Source organism: Eumetopias jubatus, unplaced genomic scaffold, assembly GCF_037043125.1.
Source record: "Eumetopias jubatus isolate StellerSeaLion01/CBP00866 unplaced genomic scaffold, mEumJub1_p1.0 scaffold_2, whole genome shotgun sequence".
In the NCBI taxonomy this organism is placed as follows: Eukaryota; Metazoa; Chordata; class Mammalia; order Carnivora; family Otariidae; genus Eumetopias; species Eumetopias jubatus.
The window spans coordinates 96,839,745-96,862,563 of NW_028274808.1; the positions used below are offsets into that span (position 1 = coordinate 96,839,745).

Sequence of the window (22,819 nt, forward strand, 5' to 3'; positions counted from 1 at the left end):
TATCAATCCCTCATTTATAATATGAGGGCAAAAGCAGAAAATTATGGTCTCTCCTAATCTATCATTCTAGAAATCCTTGAATAATGGTGGCTCATATATTGTAACTATCATTCAAAACATTTGATTAAGTAAAACATCACATTGCCTGATGATGCTGGATAAGAAACTGGTGCAAGGTTTTTATTTCTCATTAAAATAGAAAATAATACTAAAGAAATGTTGAAAAATTACTGATGACCCCAGCACTTATAGCCATAATTATTTTCGCATATTATTTTTAGTCTTTACTTACGTTGACACAAATGAGGTATAAAGGAATTTCATCCTTTTAAACCTCTCAATAAGAATTTTTATGTTGGTACATAGTGTTTAGATTACAATTTTAATAGTCAAATAACGCAGACATTTATTAAATTATAATTCAAATAACCATACTCCAGTTTGACATTTTCATGCTTTTTATTTTTATACTTACTTAAAAAATGCTTAAATAAATGTTTTCATGCACATAGTTTTCCTTCTTTTACATCTGGGTTCAGCAAACTTTCTGTAAAGGGCCAGATAAGTAAATATTTTAGGCTCTGCAGGCCATATGGTTTTTGTTGCAGCCACTACTCTACTCTGCAACTGTAGTCCGAAAACAGCAATAGACAATAACATATGAATGTGCCTGGGTTCCAATACAATTTTATTTATGAACACTAACATGTGAATTTCACATAACTTTCATATGTAATAAAATATTGTTCTTTTGATTTTTATTTTTTAATCACTGAAAAGGTAAAAACCATTCTCAGTTTTCAGACTACAAAAATGAGTGGTAGGACTGATCTGACATACAGGTCATGGTTTACAGATCTGTTTTAGATTATTTCTTTTGGATAAGTGTCCCAAAATGGATTAAATGGGTTAAGTGGTACATTGTTGTAGCTTAATCCTTATTTCCAAATTACATTTTGAAAGGATTAAATAATTCCTTTTCTTTTTGGCTTCAAAGAGAAATCCTTTGGCACTTCCTCCACCCATTCAAGTGAAGCACCACAGCAAGTGAAAGAGTTTTGTGAATAGAAATCAGGACTTGTAGGTCCCAGCTTTATCACTGACTGCCCTCTGTTCTGGGGTAAATCACGTAATCTTTCTGGTACTCATCTGTAGAAGGAAGTAACTGCACCAGAAACTCTCTAGGAAGGCCTAAAAACTCTAATTCTATCTTTGCAATGAAGTCACTGCTTGTTTCTTTCCTTTACCACCAGGTCAAGTACCACAGGTAAAATGTGGGAAAGAAATGATGTGAAGGAGGAGAGACAGAAAAACACAGCGGAGTTACTTTCGTTACCAAAATTGAAATATTGGGGCACCTGGGTGGCTCAGTCGGTGAAGCGTGTGACTCTTGGTTTCAGCTTAGGTCACGATCTTGGGGTTGTGAGATCAAGCCCTGCAACGGGCTCCATGCTCAGCTCGGAGTCTGCTTAAGATTCTCTGTCCCTCTCTCTCTGCCCTTCTCCCAGCTTGCTCTCACTCTCTCTCTCTAAAATAAATAAATAGGGATGCCTGGGTGGCTCAGTTGGTTAAGCGTCTGCCTTTGGCTCAGGTCATGATCCCGGAGTCCTGGGATTGAGCCCCACATCTGGCTCCTTGCTCAGGGGGAGCCTGCTTCTCCCTCTGCCTGCCACTCTCCCTGCTTGTGCTATCTCTCTGACAAATGGACAAATAAAATCTTTAAAAATAATAATAAGTAAAAATAAAATAAATAAATCTTTAAAAATAAAGGGAGGAGGGACGCCCGGGTGGCTCAGTTGGTTGGGCAACTGCCTTCAGCTCAGGTCATGATCCTGGAGTCCTGGGATCCAGTCCCGCATCGGGCTCCCTGCTCAGCAGGGAGTCTGCTTCTCCCTCTGACCCTCCCCCCTCTCATGTGCGCTCTCTCTCTCTCTCTCATTCTCTCTCTCTCAAATAAATAAAATCTTTAAAAAAAATAAAAATAAAAATAAAGGGAGGAAAAGAAAATTGAAATGTTTCAAGTATTACAAAAGGTGAAAATAAAAATGTGTATCAAATAACAACATATAAAATATTAAAGAATAAAAACATTCATTAGATATTCACAAAAAACCAAACCTATCTTTTTAAAAAAGCACTTCAAATGTTTTAACTGGAAACAACCAGAATGTCCATCAACAGTGAAATGGAAAAATGAATATACAATGGAATACTACATAGCAACAGCCTGGATATTTCTCACAGATTATAAAATAAAGAAAGTGCAAGACAATACACACTTTATACTTCCTTTTTTTTTTTTTTTAAAGATTTTATTTATCCATTTGACAGAGAGAGACACAGCGAGAGAGGGAGCACAAGCAGGGGTAGAGGGAGAGGGAGAAGCAGGCTTCCTGCTGGGATCCTGACCTGAGCGAAAGGCAGATGCTTAACGACTGAGCCACCCAGGCACCCCTTTATACTTCCTTTAAATGAAGTTTAAGAAGGGGTAAAATTAAAAAAAAAAAAGAAGAGGAGGAGGAAAAATCAACTCTGTTAATAGAAAACTTGACTTTTGGAAGGGAGAGGGTATTAACTGGGAGGAGGCACCATGGAGCCTTCTGGGTACTGGAAATGTTCTTTATCTTGATCTGGTTGGTAGTTACACAGGCATATAACATATGTCAAAATTTGTTGAATGTACACTTAAGATTTGTCCATGTTATGAATATATGTTATGCCTCAAAAAGATTTTTAAAAAGTAAAAAAACTGCAAAAAATGTAAAAGAGAAATAGCACAAGTATGTCATACAAAACAAAGTTATTCAGTGATCGCAGGTGAGAACATTGGAAGTTGCACAAAAAGCACTTAAAATAAAAACTTTTTTTTATTGTTGAGCAGAAACATTCTACAGGGGTATGTGTGTCTAGAACATTAATGTGATTTCTTTAGCCCTATCCTTTCCAATCCTTAAAAAACATCTAGTTAAAATGAGTAAAAATGGGTCATCTTGAAAAAAAAAATCACCAGGGTGATAACGCAGTTTCTAGGATACAGGTAAAGAGAATATGCTTTGGTCTAGGGATAGAGGCTGGCTACCGGTAATTAAGGAGCAATGTGCTGTCAAACTTTTTTTTTTTTTTTTAAGATTTATTTATTTGTTTGAGCGAGAGAGCACATGCACACACTCACGCGCATGGGGGTGGGGAGGAGCAGGGTAGGGGCAGAGGGAGAAGGAGAGAGTCTTAAGCAGGCTCCACGCTGGGCATGGAGCCCAACACAGGGCTTGAACTCAACCCTGGGATCATGACCTGAGCTGGAAATCAAGAGTTGGATGCTTAACCAACTGAGCCGCCCTGGTGCCCCTCAGCAGTCAGTCTTTAAGAAAAACTCAGAAATAAAAAATAAAGATGCAAGTCAGCAGCAAGAACAGCAAAAATGGCACTAGAAAATGCAGCAAAACCCCCAAAACCCCAGGAAAGAAGAATCAGAATAGAATAGAGTTCTACTGTCATGAAAGGAAAGAATGAAAAACAGTCACCAGTCTCACTGTGTTGGCCAATGCACTTTAGTCAAAGGAGGGTCATTCTCCAGCTAGACAATGGCAGAAGTCACCAGAGCAAACTGCTTTACCAGGACAAAGTTTTCAAGATCCTTCTGCCTATGGGGTTACCTCACAGTTCAACCACAGACTTCAGTGTAAAATGAAACCATGAAAGAAACAAATGAGAAAATTCAGTGCTGGGGGATTATCAAAGTCACTATGATATTAAAATTGTCCATTATTTATTCCCAAAGTATGTAACTTTAAAAATATACAACATCAGGGCGCCTGGGTGTCTCAGTTGGTTAAGCGACTGCCTTCGGCTCAGGTCATGATCCTGGAGTCCCAGGATCGAGTCCCACATCGGGCTCCCTGCTCAGCGGGGGGGTCTGCTTCTCCCTCTGACCCTCTTCCCTCTCATGCTCTCTGTCTCTCATTCTCTCTCTCTCAAATAAATAAATAAAATCTTTAAAAAAAATAAAAAAATAAAAATATACAACATCACCATAAAATTAAAAATCTGAAAAAACAGAAAACAAACCACCTATAATGTCTCCACACAAACCCAACACTAATAGCATTATGCTGTATTTATATTTACTTCCAATTGTTTTCCCTGCACATATTTTTCTACATAGTTTATGCATTTATTTAATAAATGTTTTTGAGGGCTTATTTATCAACCAAGCATTTTGCTATGCACCAAGGATGAAATAATCATTTTATTTTGACAAATCTTTTTTTTTACTTATTGGTAAATCATAAACTTTCCATTATGAAACGGAAATCATGAACTTCATTTTTCTGCCTTTTTATTGCTATTCATACACATGCAGAAAAGTGTACAAACTATAATAGTACAACAATAAATTATCAAAAAGTGAACATACCCACGTAACCACACTCAAGTCAAAAAGTATACTACCAGCATCCTGTGTAACTTTAAATTATTTTAAAGATAAACAACAGGACTACCTAGCAGCCTCTTCCTCTCTACAGTTCATTCTCTTTCCTCCCATACAGATGGTGCAAAAAGATCAGGTCGAGAGGTAAGTGGCATTCCTAGAAGGCTCAGCAGACTGGAGTGAGGATCAGGGGAAAGGAAACATGGAATGGGACACTCACTGACCATAACCACCTCTCCACTAGGTTTCAAGGGAAATGGGTAAAAAGAATTTTATTTTATTTTTTTTAAAGATTTTATTTATTTATTTGACAGAGAGAGACACAGCGAGAGAAGGAACACAAGCATCAAGGGTGGGAGAGGGAGAAGCAGGCTTCCTGCCGAGCAGGGAGCCTGATGCAGGGCTCAGTCCCAGGACCCTGGGATCATAACCTGAGCAGAAGGCAGACGCTTAACGACTGAGCCACCCAGGCGCCCCTGGGTAAAAAGAATTTTAGAGATTTGTCTACAAATCAGGCCAATTAGGTCCTGAGCAGAGGCCCCAGATAAATATAGAAGTTTTCCATCATGTGGTATCCTAAAATTATGGTGGTTGGCAACAACCAGGCAAGATTTCATAAGCATGAATTCTGGCATCCTCTGACAGAATGAAAAGAATAAACCTTAAAGACATTTTATAAAAAAGGAAGTTGAGCACCTGAGAGAATGTAAGCATGATATTAGCTTCTGTTCCAGCTATCCGCTGCTGCATAACAAATGACCCCAAAACTTCGGAGTTTAAAACAACATTTATTATCTTTCCTGGTTCTGGAGTTGACTGGGCTTAGCTGAGGTTTTTACTTGGGGTTCCCCCTGTGATTGCAGCCACATGATGGTTGGGGCTGGAATTTTCTGGAAGGCTTCTTCACTCATGTGTGGTAGCTGATGCTGCAGGGTGGCTGAGGCCTCAGCTGGGGTGATCAGCCAGAATAGTACTCATGGCCTCTTCATGTGGACCGGCCTTGCTGACACAATGGCAACTGGGTGCAGAAGCTGCATCCCCTTTTATGATCCCACCTCTGAAATCACATAGTACTACTTAAGCTGTAGTCCAGGCCCACAGGGGTAGGGAAGGGAGGACACAAAAACTTAACTCTCCATGGGAGGAGTATCAACACTGCATTGTTAAGAAGAGAATGTGGAGATCTTGTCGCAACCATTTGGAACACACACTGCATAGATGCTCTTCCTATGTGATTTGTTCTTGTAAATCCTATCATGGCACTTATCATACTATGCGAAACTGTCTGCCTATTTCTCACCCACCTCTTGCACCAGAGTAGGAGCTTCTTAAGAGGAGTGAGTGGATGTTTAGAGTAATCTTTGTATTCCTGACACTTAGCAGATGCTCAAAAATTTTGTGGACTCAGTGAACAAACAAATGCAACTTGGACTTAAAGAAATATTTCTAAATGTTTCTAAGGTAGCTATAAAAGTTGCTGTATCTAAATCTTGTAGGCTGAGTCAACTTTAAAGACTGTCAGCTTTTAGATTTGTTAATAACTTTTAAGTTTCATTAATAATATATTCTCACATTTGACTAATATAGCTTTTACCTAAGTAACGAAGTTGCCTCTAACTCAAGCATTATATCTAACAGCTGAAAATGTATCAGCAATACAAAATGCTCACCTTAGTATATATTCAGAATAACTTTCGGATATATTTTTTTCCCTTCAAACTGATGAGATATTTTATGACAAGCACCCTTAAAAGGAAATTTATGTATAACATCACTGTTGCTAAATATGCCAAACGAAACAGTTTAAAACCACTCCAAGAACTTAGTGTACTCAAGTGCAAACATACAATTTAAAAGTATTTTTATTCATAAATTACATATTTTTATATCATGCTATTGGATATAGGTCATTCAAATCTAAATTATCACTGTAAAATTAACTTATTTTCTTTTTCTTGTCAGCAAACATAACCAAGATGAAATAAAATGATATAATTCAAAACTCAAAAATTAGTTAAGCTATTCCTTGGCCTAAACAAGGCACACACATATTCAACTCACCAAAGTACTTATTTTAAGAACATCATGCCTTGTAGTACACCATGATTAACAATTTCACTACTGTCCCAAATATCATCAAGCAGTCCTTAATCTGTTGAGACTTTGGATATAATTGTTTTGATCACGACTCACAAGGTATCACTAATCATGAATCTCTGCAAACAAGCACAGTGTTAACCAGCAACACTTACCAATTAATATCTGACCGCTCTTCATAGCAGAGCCTCCTGGCAGCAGGCCATGGACCACAAGTCTCTCTCCACTGCCCTGTTTTCCACTTTTTTTCCAGCTCCACTTGCTCTGATGGATAATCCCAACCAGGACTTCCAGAAGCTTGAGCTGCTCTTTGGCTTTGGTCACAGTTAACTTTTTGGGGTTTACATAAACATTCACATCCTTGTACCGCTGTTGGACAACAACTCCTGTTTTCTGATTGGATTGATGCTTTAGAATGGACACCAGCTCATTGTCATTCCTATTTTTTTTATTGTAGCGCTTAGGTAAAAGACTTTTAGTTTTTAAAATTTTGGTAAACCGCTTGAGTTTAGGTTCATACTTTTTTCCTTCTTTGTAATCATCCTCTTCAATTATAATCTCATTTTCACTGAACCTGACATGGTTCACTGTAGGAGTCTCAGGAAGGAGGCTTTCTTCTTCATCCTCACTCAATTCCAAATAAAATAATTCTCCATTTTTCTGCACACTGTCCAGCCATTCAGGTTCAACCTCACTGTGAAAGATAGAAAAGACGCTCTGAATAGCAGCCAAACATAAGAAAAATAGTTATGTCTTTCGGGCACCAGGGGTGCAGGGGGGTGGGAGGAGGTGAAAGTTCTTTGATTATTTCAAAGTCTCCTTACTGTTTCTGATTTATTATAAGCATCAACATTATTTTCTAGGACACTTTTTAAGAGTCTTGAAGAAATGGGGTTGGAGGAGAGGGTATCAAAAAAGCATAGTGATAGAAAACAAAAAAAGGAGATGGCCTCCTTCTAGAATCTAAGGTGTTTTTTTTTCATTTTAATTCAGCCCTTGTAAGGTTATTGCCCACTTTAAACAATTTCATTGGACAATAATTTACATTAATAGTTGATTGTGCAATTGTATCCAGACATAGCCATTTGGAAATTGGACATAAAAACATCCCATTTGCATAGAAACTCTTCAGCACGGCTGTCATGTTAAGAAGAAAGCTAAAGTCTACCATTATTAATAAGATTTGTTTATACAATAAATTTTCAAAAAAACAAACGTTCACCTCACCATAAACTAAAATCTCTGAAAACAACTAGTTTATAATCACAGTTAATAGTGATTGCTTCTATAGCTTATAATTTCCATAAAACTCCTTTTTATGAATAATTGTAGTAAGAAAAGTAAACCACATATTACATAATTCATCATGTGATTGTTTAAAAAAAATTTAACTGGGAAGTAGGCCATTGAAAAAAACAAAAGTACTGCTATTAAAATGACTGAAACAGCATTAAAAAAACAAAATGCTCATCTTTTTTTTTTTTTTTATTTGACAGAGAGACACAGCGAGAGAGGGAACACAAGCAGGGGGAGTGGGAGAGGGAGAAGCAGGCCTCCCGCGGAGCAGGGAGCCTGATGTGGGGCTTGATCCCAAGACCCTGGGATCGTGACCTGAGCCAAGGCTGACCTGAGTCACCCAGGTGCCCCAAAATTCTCATCTTAAGGTAACAAACCTAATCACAAACTCCACCCTGCCTGTTTAATGTTATGAAAATTTACCTTTCAAACTATTTTTTAAAGCAAACTGGTTACAGTGGAAAATATAATATGTTAAGAGAGTCTTTACGAAACACCAGCTCTAATATTCTGATGTAAAAGGGTATAATTTGTATTCTAATAGTTCCATCAAATAGAAGACATTTCCATTTTCTGCAGTGTTTATTAGCAACTCTGGTTCTTTTAACTTAACAGTCAACTGTCTCTCTAGGGGTGCCTGGGTGACTCAGTCGGTTAAGTGTCTGATGCTTGAATTCGGCTCAGGTCATGATCTCAGGGTCATGAGATCCAGCCCCGTGTAGGGCTTGGGTACTGGTGTTGGGCTCCACACCAGGCTTGGAGCCTGCTTAAGATTCTCTCTCCACCTCTTCCTCTGTCCCTCCCCCCACTGCATGCACACACATGCTCTCTCTCTCTCAAGAAAAGTCAACTGTCTCTCTAAAAACTGAAAATTAATTTAAAAAAATGCACTATTCTATTACTCAACTCTGAAATTAACCACCTATCTCATCTGTGGCTGGCAATTAATACAGGATTTTCAACTATATATTAATGGTTAAAAAAAAGGCATACCTAACCCCAAATATCAAAACTAATATTACTTTGGCACTTGTTGGTTCCCAATGTGTGGCATCATGTTAGCACCACTTAGCACCAGGTATTAACCATTTATCAGATGTTTCAACCATATCCATTTGTACCCACAGAAATTAGTATTTAATAACTCTGTAATTCTACTCTGAAGAATCTAAATAATTGCTTCCAATCATAAAAAATTTAGGTAACTATGTACCATAACTTAAAATGGCACAATGTACATATCATGATTATACACAATTACTTATGAAGATATGTATCAATTTAAACAATGAATGAAATTATTTGCTTCATAATCTTTTAATCTAGTATATTATTTGCATTAAATATGTGACCCCAAAGAAATACTTTTTCCCCTATGCTAAACATGAAGATGTTTCATCTTATCTCTAAAATTTGAATGAGAACCACTTTTTGGCTATGACTTAAAGATGGTGGGGGGGGCACAGGACATTCAATCATGGTGATGGTAGGGGGCACAGGACATTCAATCATGGAGCAAATGAACAGTGCCAGGTGCTTGGAAGGTACTAGAATTGTAATGATTAAAACATCAGTCCTTTCCTTGTCTAGTGGGGAAGAGAAAGTGAGAAAGAATTCACAATGATACACATGGTAAATGCAAAATAGAGGTCACCTAGTTTAGCCTGGGATTGAGGGTGAGGGCAGGGAGAATTTCTGGTAGAGGATACACAGAAGTAAGTTTTAAAAGAATAAGTGGTTGGTGATGGGGATATGGGGGCCTGAAGGGGAAGAAGAAAAGACAATTCCAAGCAGAAATAACAGCATAAGCAGAGGCCTTGAGGGGCTGTCTCTATGCCTATGTGGACAACTAAAACTAGTCTGACCTATGTAGACAACTAAAGAAGGAACATACCTCAACATCATAAAGGCCATATATGAAAAACCCACAGCTAATTTCATCCTCAAAGGGGAAAAACAGAGCTTTTCCTCTAAGGTCAGGAACAAGAGAGGGGTGTCCACTCTCACCACTGTTATTTAACATAGTACTGGAAGTCCTAGCCTCAGCAATCAGACAACAAAAAGAAAAGGCACTTGGCAAAGAAGTAAAACTTTCACCATTTGCAGACAACATGTTATCCTACATAGAAAACCTGAAAGACTCCACCAAAAAATTGCTGTAATTGATACACAAATTCAGTAAAGTCCCAGGATACAAAATCAATGTACAGAAATCTGTTGCATTGCTCTACACCAATAATGAAGCAGCAGAAGGAGAAATTAAGGAATCAATCCCATTTACAATTACACCAAAAACCATAAGATAATTAGGAATAAATCCAACCACAGAGGTAAAAGATCTGTACTCTGAAACTATAAAACACTGATGAAAGAAATTGAAGATGACACGAAGAAATGGAAAAACATTCCATGGTCATGGATGGAAAGAACAAATACTGTTAAAATGTCTATACTACCCAAAGCAATCTACACATTTAATGCCATCCCTATCAAAATACCACCAGCACTTTTCACAGAGCTAGAACAATCAATCCTAAAATTGTATGGAATCACAAAAGACCCCAAATAGCCAAAGCAATCTTGAAAAAGAAAGGCAAAGCTGGTTACATCACAATTCCAGACTTCAAGTTATATTACAAAGGGGTAGTGATCAAGACAGTATGGTATTGGTGGAAAAACAGACACATAGATCAATGGAACATAACAGAAAACCCAGAAAGGGACTCACAACTATATGGTCAACTTATCTTCAACAAAGCAGTAAAGAATATCCAACAGAAAAAAGACAGTCTCTTCAAAAAATGGTGCTGGGAAAAATGGACAGCTACGTGCAGAAGAATGAAACTAGACCAATTTCTTACACTTTACACAAAAATAAATTCAAAATGGACGAAAGACCTAATGGATGAAAGACCTAAATGAGATCTGAAATATCAAAAATCCTAGAAGAGAACACAGGCAGCAACTTCTCTTCTCTGACATTGGCTGTAGCAACTTTTTTCTAGATAGGTCCCGTGAGGCAAGGGAAACAAAAGCAAAAATGAACTATTGGGACTACATCAAAATAAAAAGGTTTTGTACAGCAAAGGAAACCATCAACAAAACTAAAAGGAAACCTTCAGAATGGGAGAAGATATTTGCAAATGACATATCTGATAAAGGATATGTCCAAAATCTTAAAGAACTTATCAAACTCAACACCCAAAAAACTAATAATCCAGTTAAGAAATGGGCAGAAGACATGAACAGACATTTTTCCAAAGACATACAGATGGCCAACACACATATAAAAAGATGCTCAACATCACTCATCATCAGGGAAATACAAATCCAAACCACAATGAGATACCACCTCACACCTGTCAGTATAGCTAAAATTAACAACACAGGAAACAACAGATGTTGGTGAGGATACGGAGAAAGGGGAACCTCCTTACACTGCTGGTGGAAATGCAAACTGGTGCAGCCACTGTGGAAAAAGTATGGAAGTTCCTCAAAAAGTTAAAAATAAAACTACCATATGATCCAATTGCAGTACCAGGTATTTACCTAAAGGATACAAAAATATTGATTCAAAGGGGTACATGCTCCCCAATGTTTATAGCAGCATTATCAACAATAGCCAAAAAATGCAAGCAGCCCAAGTATCCATCAACTGATGAATGGATAAAGAGGTGATACACACACACACACACACACACACACACACACACACACACACACACACACAGAGGAATATTATTCAGCCATAAAAAAGAATGAAATGTTGCCATTTGCAATGATGTGGTTGGAGCTAAGAGTATTATGCTAAGTGAAATAAGTCAGGGAAAGACAAATACCGTATGATTTAACTCATACGTGTAATTTAAGAAACAAAACAGATGAATATCCGAGGGGGCGAAGAAAGAGAGGCAAACCACAAACAGATTCTTAATTATAGAGAACAGACATTTTGGAGGGGGGGTGAGCAGGGGAGGGGCTGAATAGGTGATAGGCATTAAGGAGGGCATTTGTTGTGATGAGCACTGGGTGTTGTAAGTGATGAATCACTAAATTCTACTCCTGAAACGAATATTACACTGTATGTTAACTAACTAGGAATTTTAAAAAAATCTTGGAAACAAAACAAAACAAAGCTAGTCTACAGTTGCCAAAGGTGGGGCACAAGAGGAAACGTAGTCAAGTCCTAATTTTACAAGGCCTTTTGGACCATGGCAAGGGGTTTGGATTTTATAGTTTAAGAGTTCTAGATAGAGATTTATGTGTCAGATATCTCTGGATAGATCTACTTTAATAAGAAATTGGAAGAAGGATTTGAGGTAGATAAGATTCAAGTCAAGAGAATAGTTAGGGGGATGTTTAGATACTAGGCAAAGATGGTATCTAAAGCAAGGCAGATATGAAGAATTCTTAATCTCAGGAAACAAACAGGGTTGCTGGAGTGGTGGTGGGTGGGAGGGATGGGGTGGCTGGGTGATAGACATTGGGGAGGGTATGTGCTATGTTGAGCGCTGTGAATTGTGTAAGACTGTTGAATCACAGACCTGTACCTCTGAAACAAATAATTCATTATATATTAAAAAAAAGAAGATAGCAGGAAGGGAAGAATGAAGGGGGGAAACTGGAAGGGGAGACGAACCATGAGAGACTATGGACTCTGAGAAACAAACTGAGGGTTCTAGAGGGGAGGGGGGTGGGGGCATGGGTTAGCCTGGTGATGGGTATTAAAGAGGGCATGTTCTACATGGAGCAATGGGTGTTATACGCAAACAATGAATCACGGAACACTACATCAAAAACTAATGATGTAGGGGCGCCTGGGTGGCTCAGTTGGTTGGGCAGCTGCCTTTGGCTCGGATCATGATCCTGGAGTCCTGGGATCGAGTACTGCATCGGGCTCCCTGCTCAGCGGGGAGTCTGCTTCTCCCTCTCACCCTCCTCCCTCTCATGTACTTTGTCTCTCATTCTTTCTCTCTCAAATAAATAAAATCTTAAAAAAAAAAAACTAATGATGTAATGTATGGTGATTAACATAACATAATAATAAATAAATAAATAAATAAATAAATAAATAAATAAATAAATAAAGCAAGGCAGAAAACATGGAAAGTAAGAAAAACATTTAAGAAATGCTTGAAAATCCCTGGACTTTGAGACTGATTGAATGAGATGAAGACAGAGGAAGGAATTAATGTCGACCAGATTCCTAGTTGGTGACTGTACTTTCATGCATCCTTTTATGCATACATATGCATAGACTCATTTTATATAAATGGGAACAAAACTACAATACATGTCATCTTCCCTTCCTAGTTTTCACTGACATAAATGTTAAATATTCATGTTCTTAAAATCATAAAATCATATAAAAACATATATAGGATTATGCTGTCATTGTTTTGAAAAACTAGAATTATTACATATTCTATTATATATAAATATAATGTGGAGGGGCACCTGGGTGGCTCAGCCATTAAGCATCTGCCTTCGACTCAGGTCATGATCCCAGAGTCCTGGGATCGGGCCCCGCATCGGGCTCCCTGCTTCTCCCTCTCCCACTCCCCCTGCTTGTATTCCCTCTCTCACTGTCTCTCTCTCTCTGTCAAATAAATAACATCTTAATTAAAAAAAATAAAATAAATAAAATGTGGAATCATCTTTCAAATGTGTGTGTATATATACATATATATATATGTATATATGTATATATACACATACCTTTAACATGTATCACCCCTAATGGCTGCATTAATGGTTCCTATCAAGGACGAAGCACATTTGGTCATTCACCTCCTTATAAGCTAGCTTTGTGTTCAGTATTTGTTTTACCCTTATGGACAATGATACAGTAACCATCCTTATATGTATGTATACATATACATTTTTAACCAAAGATTATACCAATTCACATTTCCACCAGCAATGAATGAGATCCATTTTCCTCACCTCTAAATTTAAGATACTTCACTTTAAGAGGAAGTAGAAATTAAAAGGAGATAAGAGGAACAGGAACAAAGACAGGGAAATGAATGTACGAGACTCATGAAAGAAGGAAACATGTATAGCAAAAAAAAAATGAACTGAGAAGTCACAAAGATCTGGGTTCAAATTCTGTTCTATTGACATTTTTACTTTTCTAAGCTTTAGTTTTTCTCTTCTAGAAAACAGGTTATAGCTACCTCACATGGCTGTTATCAAGAGTAAATTAAAAAATGTGCTTGGCATGGTAAGTGTCAAATAAATGTCAGTCCCTTTCCTCTTGCCCAACAGAATCGAAAATGTAGAGAAACTTATAACTTTATTAGATATAGCACTCATACTTCTGTATTCTTCCAACCCCTAGCAATAAAGGAAGATGTCTCCAATGACCTCTATTTGCTAGGCTCCAGGCTAAGTGCTATTGGCTTAAGAAGCAAACTAGAGGGGTGCCTAGGTGGCTCAGTTGTTAAGTGTCTGCCTTCGGCTCAGGTCATGATCCCAGGGTCCTGGGATCAAGCCCTGCATAGGGATCCCTGCTCAGTGGGAAGCCTGCTTCTCCCTCTCCCACTCCCCCTGCTTGTGTTCCCTCTCTTGCTGTGTCTGTCAAATAAATAAAATCTTTAAAAAAAAAGAAGCAGACCTCACTGATATGAGGAATTCTGAATCTCAGGAACAAACTGAGTGTTACTGGAGTGGTTGGGGGTGGGAGGGATGGGGTGGCTGGGTGATAGATATTGGGGAGGGTATGTGCTACGGTGAGAGCTGTGAATTGTGCAAGACTGTTGAATCACAGATCTGTACTTCTGAAACAAATAACGCAACATATTTTAAGAAAAAAGAAAAAGAAGATAGCAGGAGAGGAAGAATGAAGGAGAGTAAGTCAGAGGGGGAGACGAACCAGGAGAGATGATGGACTCTGAAAAACAAACTGAGGGTTCTAGAGGGGAGGAGGGTAGGGGGATGGGTTAGCCTGGTGATGGGTATTAAAGAGGGCACATTCTGCATGGAGCACTGGGTGTTATGAACAAACAATGAATCATGGAACACTACACCAAAACAAATGATGTAATATATGGTGATTAACATAACAATAAAAATTTTAAAAAAAAGAAAAAGTTAATATGAGGGAAAAAAAAAAAAAGAAGCAGCAAACTAGATGCGGCCTCTGTGGCTCCCATAGTTCAGTATTCCTGGAAGGTTCCTTATTCCTACTCCAGATGATTAATTCCTATTTAGATAAACATCAAGAGCATAACTGATTAATGTGTTAGAAAGTTTAACAGAGTTGTGAAGACTGTATTCTCAAACTAGTTCTACTAGAAGAGGGTGTATTAAAGACAACAACTACGAAAAAACCAACCTTTCAGTCCAACTATTATTAATAACAAAATTAAATAAATTAATATTATATGTTGATACTCTCTCCTCCAGGAGATGGAGCTTAATCCTTCCTCCCCTTTAATGTGAACTGGACTTAGTGATGCGTTCCCAAAGAACAGAGTATGGAAAGTGAGAAATAGTAACTTCACAGTGAAGAAACCTTGCAGACGTTACCTTAACCAAGAGCTCCAGGTTATGAAAAACAAGAAACAACTAAGAAACTGTCACAGACCACAGGAAACTAGGGAGACTTAATGACTGAATGCAATATGATATTCTGGATTAGATCCTAGAACAGAAAAAGGACGTAAGTAGATAAATGGTAAAATTCAAATAAAGTCTGGAGTTTATTTAATAGTACTGTACTAATGTTAATTTCTTAGTTCTGGCAAACATACCATAGTTGTATAAGATGTTAAGATCAGGGGAAACTGGGTGAAGGATATAAGGGAACTCTCTGTACTATGTTTGCAACTTTTCTGTAAGTCTAAACTTAATTCCAAAAGAAAATGCTTATTTTGAAAAAGGAATTAACTCTAGCAGCTTTAATTCTGATTTTTTTATAATACAGATTTATAATACAGATTTTTATAATACAGAAAATCTCTTTTCTGAGATTTCTGCAGTTGGTAAGTGTCAAATAAATGTCAGTCCCTTTGTACCATAGGACAATGGTACAAACTGCAAAGTTGTCATTGTGTAAATGTCTTTCAATGAGATTATTTTGTTTATTCCACTTTTCTCTGAACAGAAACAATTGTATATTCATTGCTTGCAACGTGTGAGGACAGTTTCATTGGTTTTCAAGGCTCTAAATGATGTAGTAAATATGAGCAGTCCTTCTTCCCAAAGAAAGATTTGCTAATTTGCAAATAACCAAGTTCACTTACATAAACAGTAACATAACTATATTAAAGAAAATGAATTTCAGATAATGCTAATAAGTTTCTCAATTCATATTCAAGAATTCTACGCTGAGGGGCGCCTGGGTGGCTCAGTTGGTTAAGCGTCGGCCTTCAGCTCAGGTCATGATCCCAGGGTCCTGGGATTGACCCTATATCAGGCCCCCTGCTCAGTGGGGAGCCTGCTTCTCCCTCACCCTCTCCCTCTCCCACTCCCCCTGCTTGTGTTCCCTCTTTCACTGTCTCTTTCTCGGTCAAATAAATAAAGCTTAAAAAAAGAAAAAAAGAATTCTACACTGATACTAATTTTTTTCTTCTAAATTATTGAATCTCTCAGGTCTTTATTTACATTGTCAACATTTTTTATCAATTGAAATGGTATTGGGATTTTCTTGGCTACCATAAGAAAAGTTATGAATAGCCAGACCTACTGGTTCATTTCCTTAAGGAAAACAGACTTTTGCTACTACTCCAAACCTGTTACAGTATACTTTGTTTTCCTTTTTAGTGGGCAAAAGCACCAAAGTGGTCAACACACATGGTGCTAATATGTATAGTGGGACAATTCTAGGGACAAAGAAAAACCACACACAATAAAAACACACACAATAAAAATATCATAACAAATAAATATGGATTCTATCTGGTGTTTGTTCAGTACTGGTCTGTCCAACATTTTTCTGTGTTTGTTTTTCTGTGCTCTGTCTACCAGCAATATCTAATTTTCATCCTTGAAGTCTTTTGATCGTTTTCTAGGAGAAAGCCATAGTTTGAATGGTTAAAATCTATGCTAGATGTTATGGCAGCTTGAGGAGTGGGGAGCCTGGGATGGGCTGGTGTTCTTTCTAGCCTAGCCACAGTCACCACTGGAACAAATGTGAAGCATGGTAGAGAAAAGGAAGGGATCAGCCAGTAAATTATTGTGTACTCACTGCATGAAATAAATTTTTACATCAGGAAGACATCTCCATTGGAACTATATTAATAATGACCCCATTCCCAGGACCACATTCTCTACCTCTACCCCCTTCAGTTAAATGGAGCATGCTTACAAAGCACTAAGTTAGGGATAAGATCTGAGCCTGGCAAAATTGAAATCAGAGGCCAGCAAAACATTCTGTGATAGGGCATTTTTGTACTTTTAAAAATGTCATATGGACTGAGGGCTCATCACCTAGCTAAAATGCAAGTGAAGAACAAAAACCGCTATAGAAGAGCCAAGTTTGGAGAAATTAGGTCTAAGAAGTATCAAAAAAGGTAAAGGAGAAGGTAGCACATAAGTGGGACATTGAATGATTTTAAGATAGGAAGAAAGGGTGTTTTGTAGAGAACAAAGGCCATACAAGTGTAGGTGTGGAAGTACACCAGAGATAGGAGAATGAGTGTATGTTTCCGCATAGTAATGTTAAGCACTGAATGTTTGTGTCTCCCCAAAATGTGTATGTTGAAACCCTATCACTCAATGTGATGGTATTAGAGAGGGACCTTTGGGAAGCAATTAGGATTAGATGAGGCGATGAGGATGGAGCCCTGGTGAATGGGATTAGTGCCCTCATAAGGGTCATGAGAAAGCTTGCTTGTTCTCTCTGCTCTCTGCCATGCAAGGATACAAAGAGAAGTCAGCAATCTACAACTTGGAGGAGGGTCTTCACCAGAACCTGACCATGCTGGTACAGTGATCTTGAACTACCAGCCTTCAGAACTGTGAGAAATAAATTTCTGTTGTTTATAAGCTACTCAGTCTATGCTATTTTTTTAATTTTATTTATTTTTTTGAGAGAGAGTGTATGTGAGAGTGGGAATGGGGGTGGGGCTGCATAGGGAGAGGGAGAGAGAGAATCTTAAGCAGGTCCATGCCCAATGCAGAGTCCAATGTGGTGCTCAATCCTAGGACCCTGAGATCATGACCTGAGCCAAAATCAAGAGTCAGATGCTTAACTGACTGAGCCACCCAGGCACCCTATACTATTTTTTAAATAGCAGCCCGAGGTAAGACAAGTGGGAATAAAGAAAGCTTTAAAGAAGGAAGATCATCAAAGATGAGATCAGAGAGGCCAGGGACAGATCTGAAACAGCTTTAAAATCATCCTAAGGAATCTGGAATTTATTTGGGAGGCTACCGAGCTTTTGAGTACTATAGAAAAATGATTTACTGCACTTTTTTTTTTTAAGAACAGTTTTAGGTTCAAAGCAAAATTGAGTTGAAGGTACAGAGAGACTCCCTTCCTCCCACCTCCTCCATTATCAACATCTCCCACCCGAGTGATACATTTGTTCCAATGGATAAACCTATACTCATATATTATAATCACCCCAAATCCATAGTTTACATTACAGTTCACTCTTGGTGGTGTATATTTTACAGGTTTAGGTAAATGCATAATGACATGTATCATCCACCATTATAGTATTATACAGAGTAGTTTCACTGCCCTAACATAATTATCTTACTACTTCAAATTTTAAAATAAAAGTCAGAATAAATGAAGGCCCATAAAGCTTCTCAATCAACACCAGGAAGATAGTTTTCAGGTAAAGAAAAGCCATGTCTTTGGTGAGAAGTATATAGGGGTCTTTCTTTTGTGCATGTTTCAAATTTTTCAGAAAAAATAATTTTGAATTAAGAAAAAAGAAAAGCATGTCTTTATTAGGTCATCTACACAAAGATTTTATAGAAATTCTTGAACATTCCGCCTTCAGTTTTCTCTTTAACCACACTGCCGCTTAGAATATGTAGTGTTCTCCCTCTTGAAGATATGGAGGAAGTTGTGAAACCGCTGACAAAGATGAGAAAACTTGTTATAAGAGAGATCTCATAAAACAATAGCTTATAACCAAGAATTCTTCTAACTCTGAACCCCTCAAGACCAGGGAAAACTTGATGAAATTAAAATGTTAACACTTTTAGGCAAGCAAAATAATCTTGTAAAATTTGCATTTCTCTTAGAGAATCCTCTACTGTATGTACATATCAAATCACCACATTGTACACCTTAAATATATACAATTTTTATTTGTCAATTATACTTCCATAAAGCTGGGGGAAAATGAGGAAATGAAACTCAGCTTGGATTGACCCTCTTCTAAATCAAATACATGTCACCTCTACCATCAACTCCTCTTTGTCTCCTTGTCAATCCCTCACCATCAACTGTTCACAATTTTCCTGTTCCTAGGATTTGACAAATCTCACAGTCAACAAAATTCAGTTAAGTAAATACTCTCATTCCCATTTTAAGACGTGAAAACTGATCCTTACAGAAGTTATGTGACACATGTAAGGCCATATGGTTGGTGGCAGGGATAAAGAGACAGGTTGTCTGACCCCTATCTTAATCCAATACTCATTACACTGCACCAGGATGATAATTTCAGGCAACACTTTATAAAGAAATTCCATTGTAACTGAAGTGGTTGAATTATTTGCAATACAACCATCAGTGACCAAGCCTGACATATTAGCTGTTTTTTAAATCTCAGCCTTCTCTTCTGGATCACAGGGATGAGCTAGTTAAGGACATGAATATTTGCTTCATTTTATTTAGCTTCACCGGTAATATTAACACGTGTTTAATTCTATCTTTGATTCAAACTGCCACAATATATCTTTTTATAGTAGGTTCTCTAAGAGAAAAATGATTTAGAACTGTGTTCTAGAAAGCAAATTCTGGCAGCTGTAGGGAAAAAAGACTAGAGATAAAAGACGAGGCATCCAGATCAGTTAGAAGGCTACTCCACTCTTATAAGGGAGAGTCAAGTGCTTTAAGTCAGGCAGCGCCTCTGAAGAAAAGAAAGAAGGAGGGGTGGCTATCAGAAAAGGAAATCAACAAGACTGGAGACTTACTAGATCTGAAGACATGAGCAAGGAGAGAGTGATGTCAGTAAGATGGGCAATGCTAGAGGAGAAACAGGGAAGATATGAATTATCTTCAAACATGCTGAGTTGGAAGTAGAGAGAAGGAGTAGCAAAGAATTGCCATTTCTCATCATAAACTTAGCTATACACTGTTCGAATTTCCAATCTATGTAATTTGATAAAAGAAATTAAATTAAAAGAAAAAAGAAGTCAGAGTTCACAGCAGAAGAAAAAGGGAATTATCCTAAATTGGATGTTAATACAGTATATGGCATCATGACTTTGAAATATTTTGATTCTTCAAGTGTAACATTCCTATGTTAAAACCCAAGAAAAGAATAAATTTTGGTATATTCATACAATGGAATCCTATTCAGAAGTTTAAAAAGAATGAACTACAGGGGCGCCTGGGTGGCTCAGTCGTTAAGCGTCTGCCTTCGGCTCAGGTCATGATCCCAGAGTCCTGGGATCAAGCCCCACATCGGGCTCCCTGCTCCGCGGGAAGCCTGCTTCTCCCTCTCCCACTCCCCCTGCTTGTGTTCCCTCTCTCGCTGTGTCTCTCTCTGTCAAATAAATAAAATTTAAAAAAATAAAATAAAAAGAATGAACTACATATAGGCAACAACATGGGCAATTCCTATCTCTTAGCTTTGACGAGTAAGATTAGGTTCACATGTTCACATGTCCCTGTGCCTTTGATTATGAAGTGATCTTGTCCAGAGGTGCCTGGGTGGCTCAGTTGGTTAAGTGTCCCATGGTTGGTTTTGGTTCAGGTCATGATCTCAGGGTCGCGAGATTCCACGGCAGGTTCCACACTCAGCGCAGAGTCAGCTTGAGATTCTCCCTTGCCCTCTGCCCCTCCCCCACCTCACATGCTCCCTCTCTTTAAATAAATAAATAAAATCTTAAAAAAAAAAAAAAAGAAGTAATTCTGTCCAAACTGGGAAGACCACTTCTGCAGTGGTGACTCTGCAAGTTAGAGAGGTAAATAGGAACAGACCAGAACCTACCCGGTCAGATCAGCAAATCAATTCTCATGTCCTACACGTGAAGAAGGGACAAACATAAAATCTGAATTTTTTTTTTTAAGATTTTATTTATTTATTTGACAGAGAGAGAGACAGCGAGAGAGGGAACACAAGCAGGGGGAGTGGAGAGGGAGAAGCAAGCTTCCCGCCGAGCAGGGAGCCCAATGTGGGGGTCGATCCCAGGCTCCTGGGATCACGACCAAGAGCCGAAGGCAGACGCTTAACAACTGGGCCACCCAGGAGCCCCATAAAATCTGAATCTTGACAGGACTTGAAAATATAGACCAGCCAAACATTTTACAATAGAGATTTACTGTACTTTTACTATTAGGAAGATAAAGACAGTGGAACATCTGGAGTAATGAGTGAATGACTAATGTGGAAAGCTTAATGCCCTTTAAAAAAAAAAATATATATATATACACACAAATGTTTATATATGTATATATAAAATCCATATTTACATGTATTTTGAATCACAAAAATTTTTTTTTTTTTACAAAATGTTTTGAGGTAACAAGTTTTCTTAACACAAGGTCCTCAGACTGCTTATTTCCTAGGAAACAGGGCTAGTTCATTTACCTTCATTCCATTAAAATCAGGGCACTCCATTTGCAATCAGGTCTCCTAAATTTCTATACTGAAACACTCAGCTGTATGACTATGGGTAAATTACAGATTCTCTCTGAGCTAAAAATATGTGTTTCTAAGATGTAGAGAAACCAAGAGCTTGAGTCTCAGAGGTCTATGACTCCCATAGCAAGACCAAATCAGGTCTCCTGTAATCCATACTTCATCCAGTGCCTCACTTGATAACCATAATTTTTAAATTATTTTTTAAGTGACCACAGCAGAAGATTACACAAAATACTTGATAGTCTCTTCAAGAATGTAATCTGTCCTTATTGAGCCTCTAGAGTATATTAAGCAGTCATTAGTTTTCCCTCACTCTTTTAAAGATAATGGCAAAATTTTACATACCCAGAGGTGGAAATAATTGCCAAGTAATTTTTACCCCTAAATACACATTAAATACTTGTAATTATTGTTCCTAAATAATACACTTAAAATGTCATCCTAAAACTGACTATGCATGGCAGTCTATTATGGGATTGGTTGAGGTTTTGGCACCTAAACCTTTTCACTGTTAGTCATTCATTTCAAACTAGGGCTAATTTACTTTTCCAAAAAGGTCTTAATTCTTAGCAGTAAGAAATAGATTTCTTCAAAATTGAAATAGCATTGGGTCCTATGAATCAAAATAACTTTTTCAATATTATTAAGGATTAAAAAGTGGAAAATAACACTTAGATATTTTGTATTTTAAAAATTCCATTATTGGGACACCTGGGTGGCTCAGTCAGTTAAGCGTCTGCCCGCAGCTCCTGGTCATGATCCCTGGGTCCTAGGATTGAGTCCCACACCTGGCTCCTTGCCCAGCAGGGAGTCGGCTTCTCCCTCTGCCTGCCCCGCCTGCCGCTCCCCCTGCTTGTGGGTTCTCTCTCTGACAAATATATAAATAAAAATCTTTTTAAAAAATAAAAATTACATATGACACTAAGTAGAAAACAAGAAAACCACGAGAACGCATAGGAAAATATAGCAGAAATACCCCCAAATGCTGAGAAGTTGTCCTTCAAGGTGAAGACTATGGGTAGATTTTCTTTTATATATCTACCCATTTTTATAACAGGAAAAAAATCTGTATAATTTAAATAGTTGATTTATAAAACGTGGAGCGTATCCTTCCACTAAAATCACAAAGATCATAACGTCAGAGAAGACACTGCGATAGGATCAAAGAGTTTTGTGACCATCCTAACAGATATACCCGTAAATATAGAACCCGCCA

At 37.8% G+C, this 22,819-nt stretch overlaps 1 protein-coding gene across 1 annotated transcript in view; it reads right to left on the reverse strand.

Moving 5' to 3' along the window:
- Positions 1-22,819, reverse strand: part of INTU (inturned planar cell polarity protein) — an 81,700-nt gene that overhangs the window by 58,461 nt on the left and 420 nt on the right. Inside the window, exon 2 of the mRNA XM_028102280.2 lies at positions 6,682-7,220. Coding sequence (XP_027958081.1) covers positions 6,682-7,220 — 539 coding nt within the window. The remainder of the gene's footprint in view (positions 1-6,681; positions 7,221-22,819) is intronic.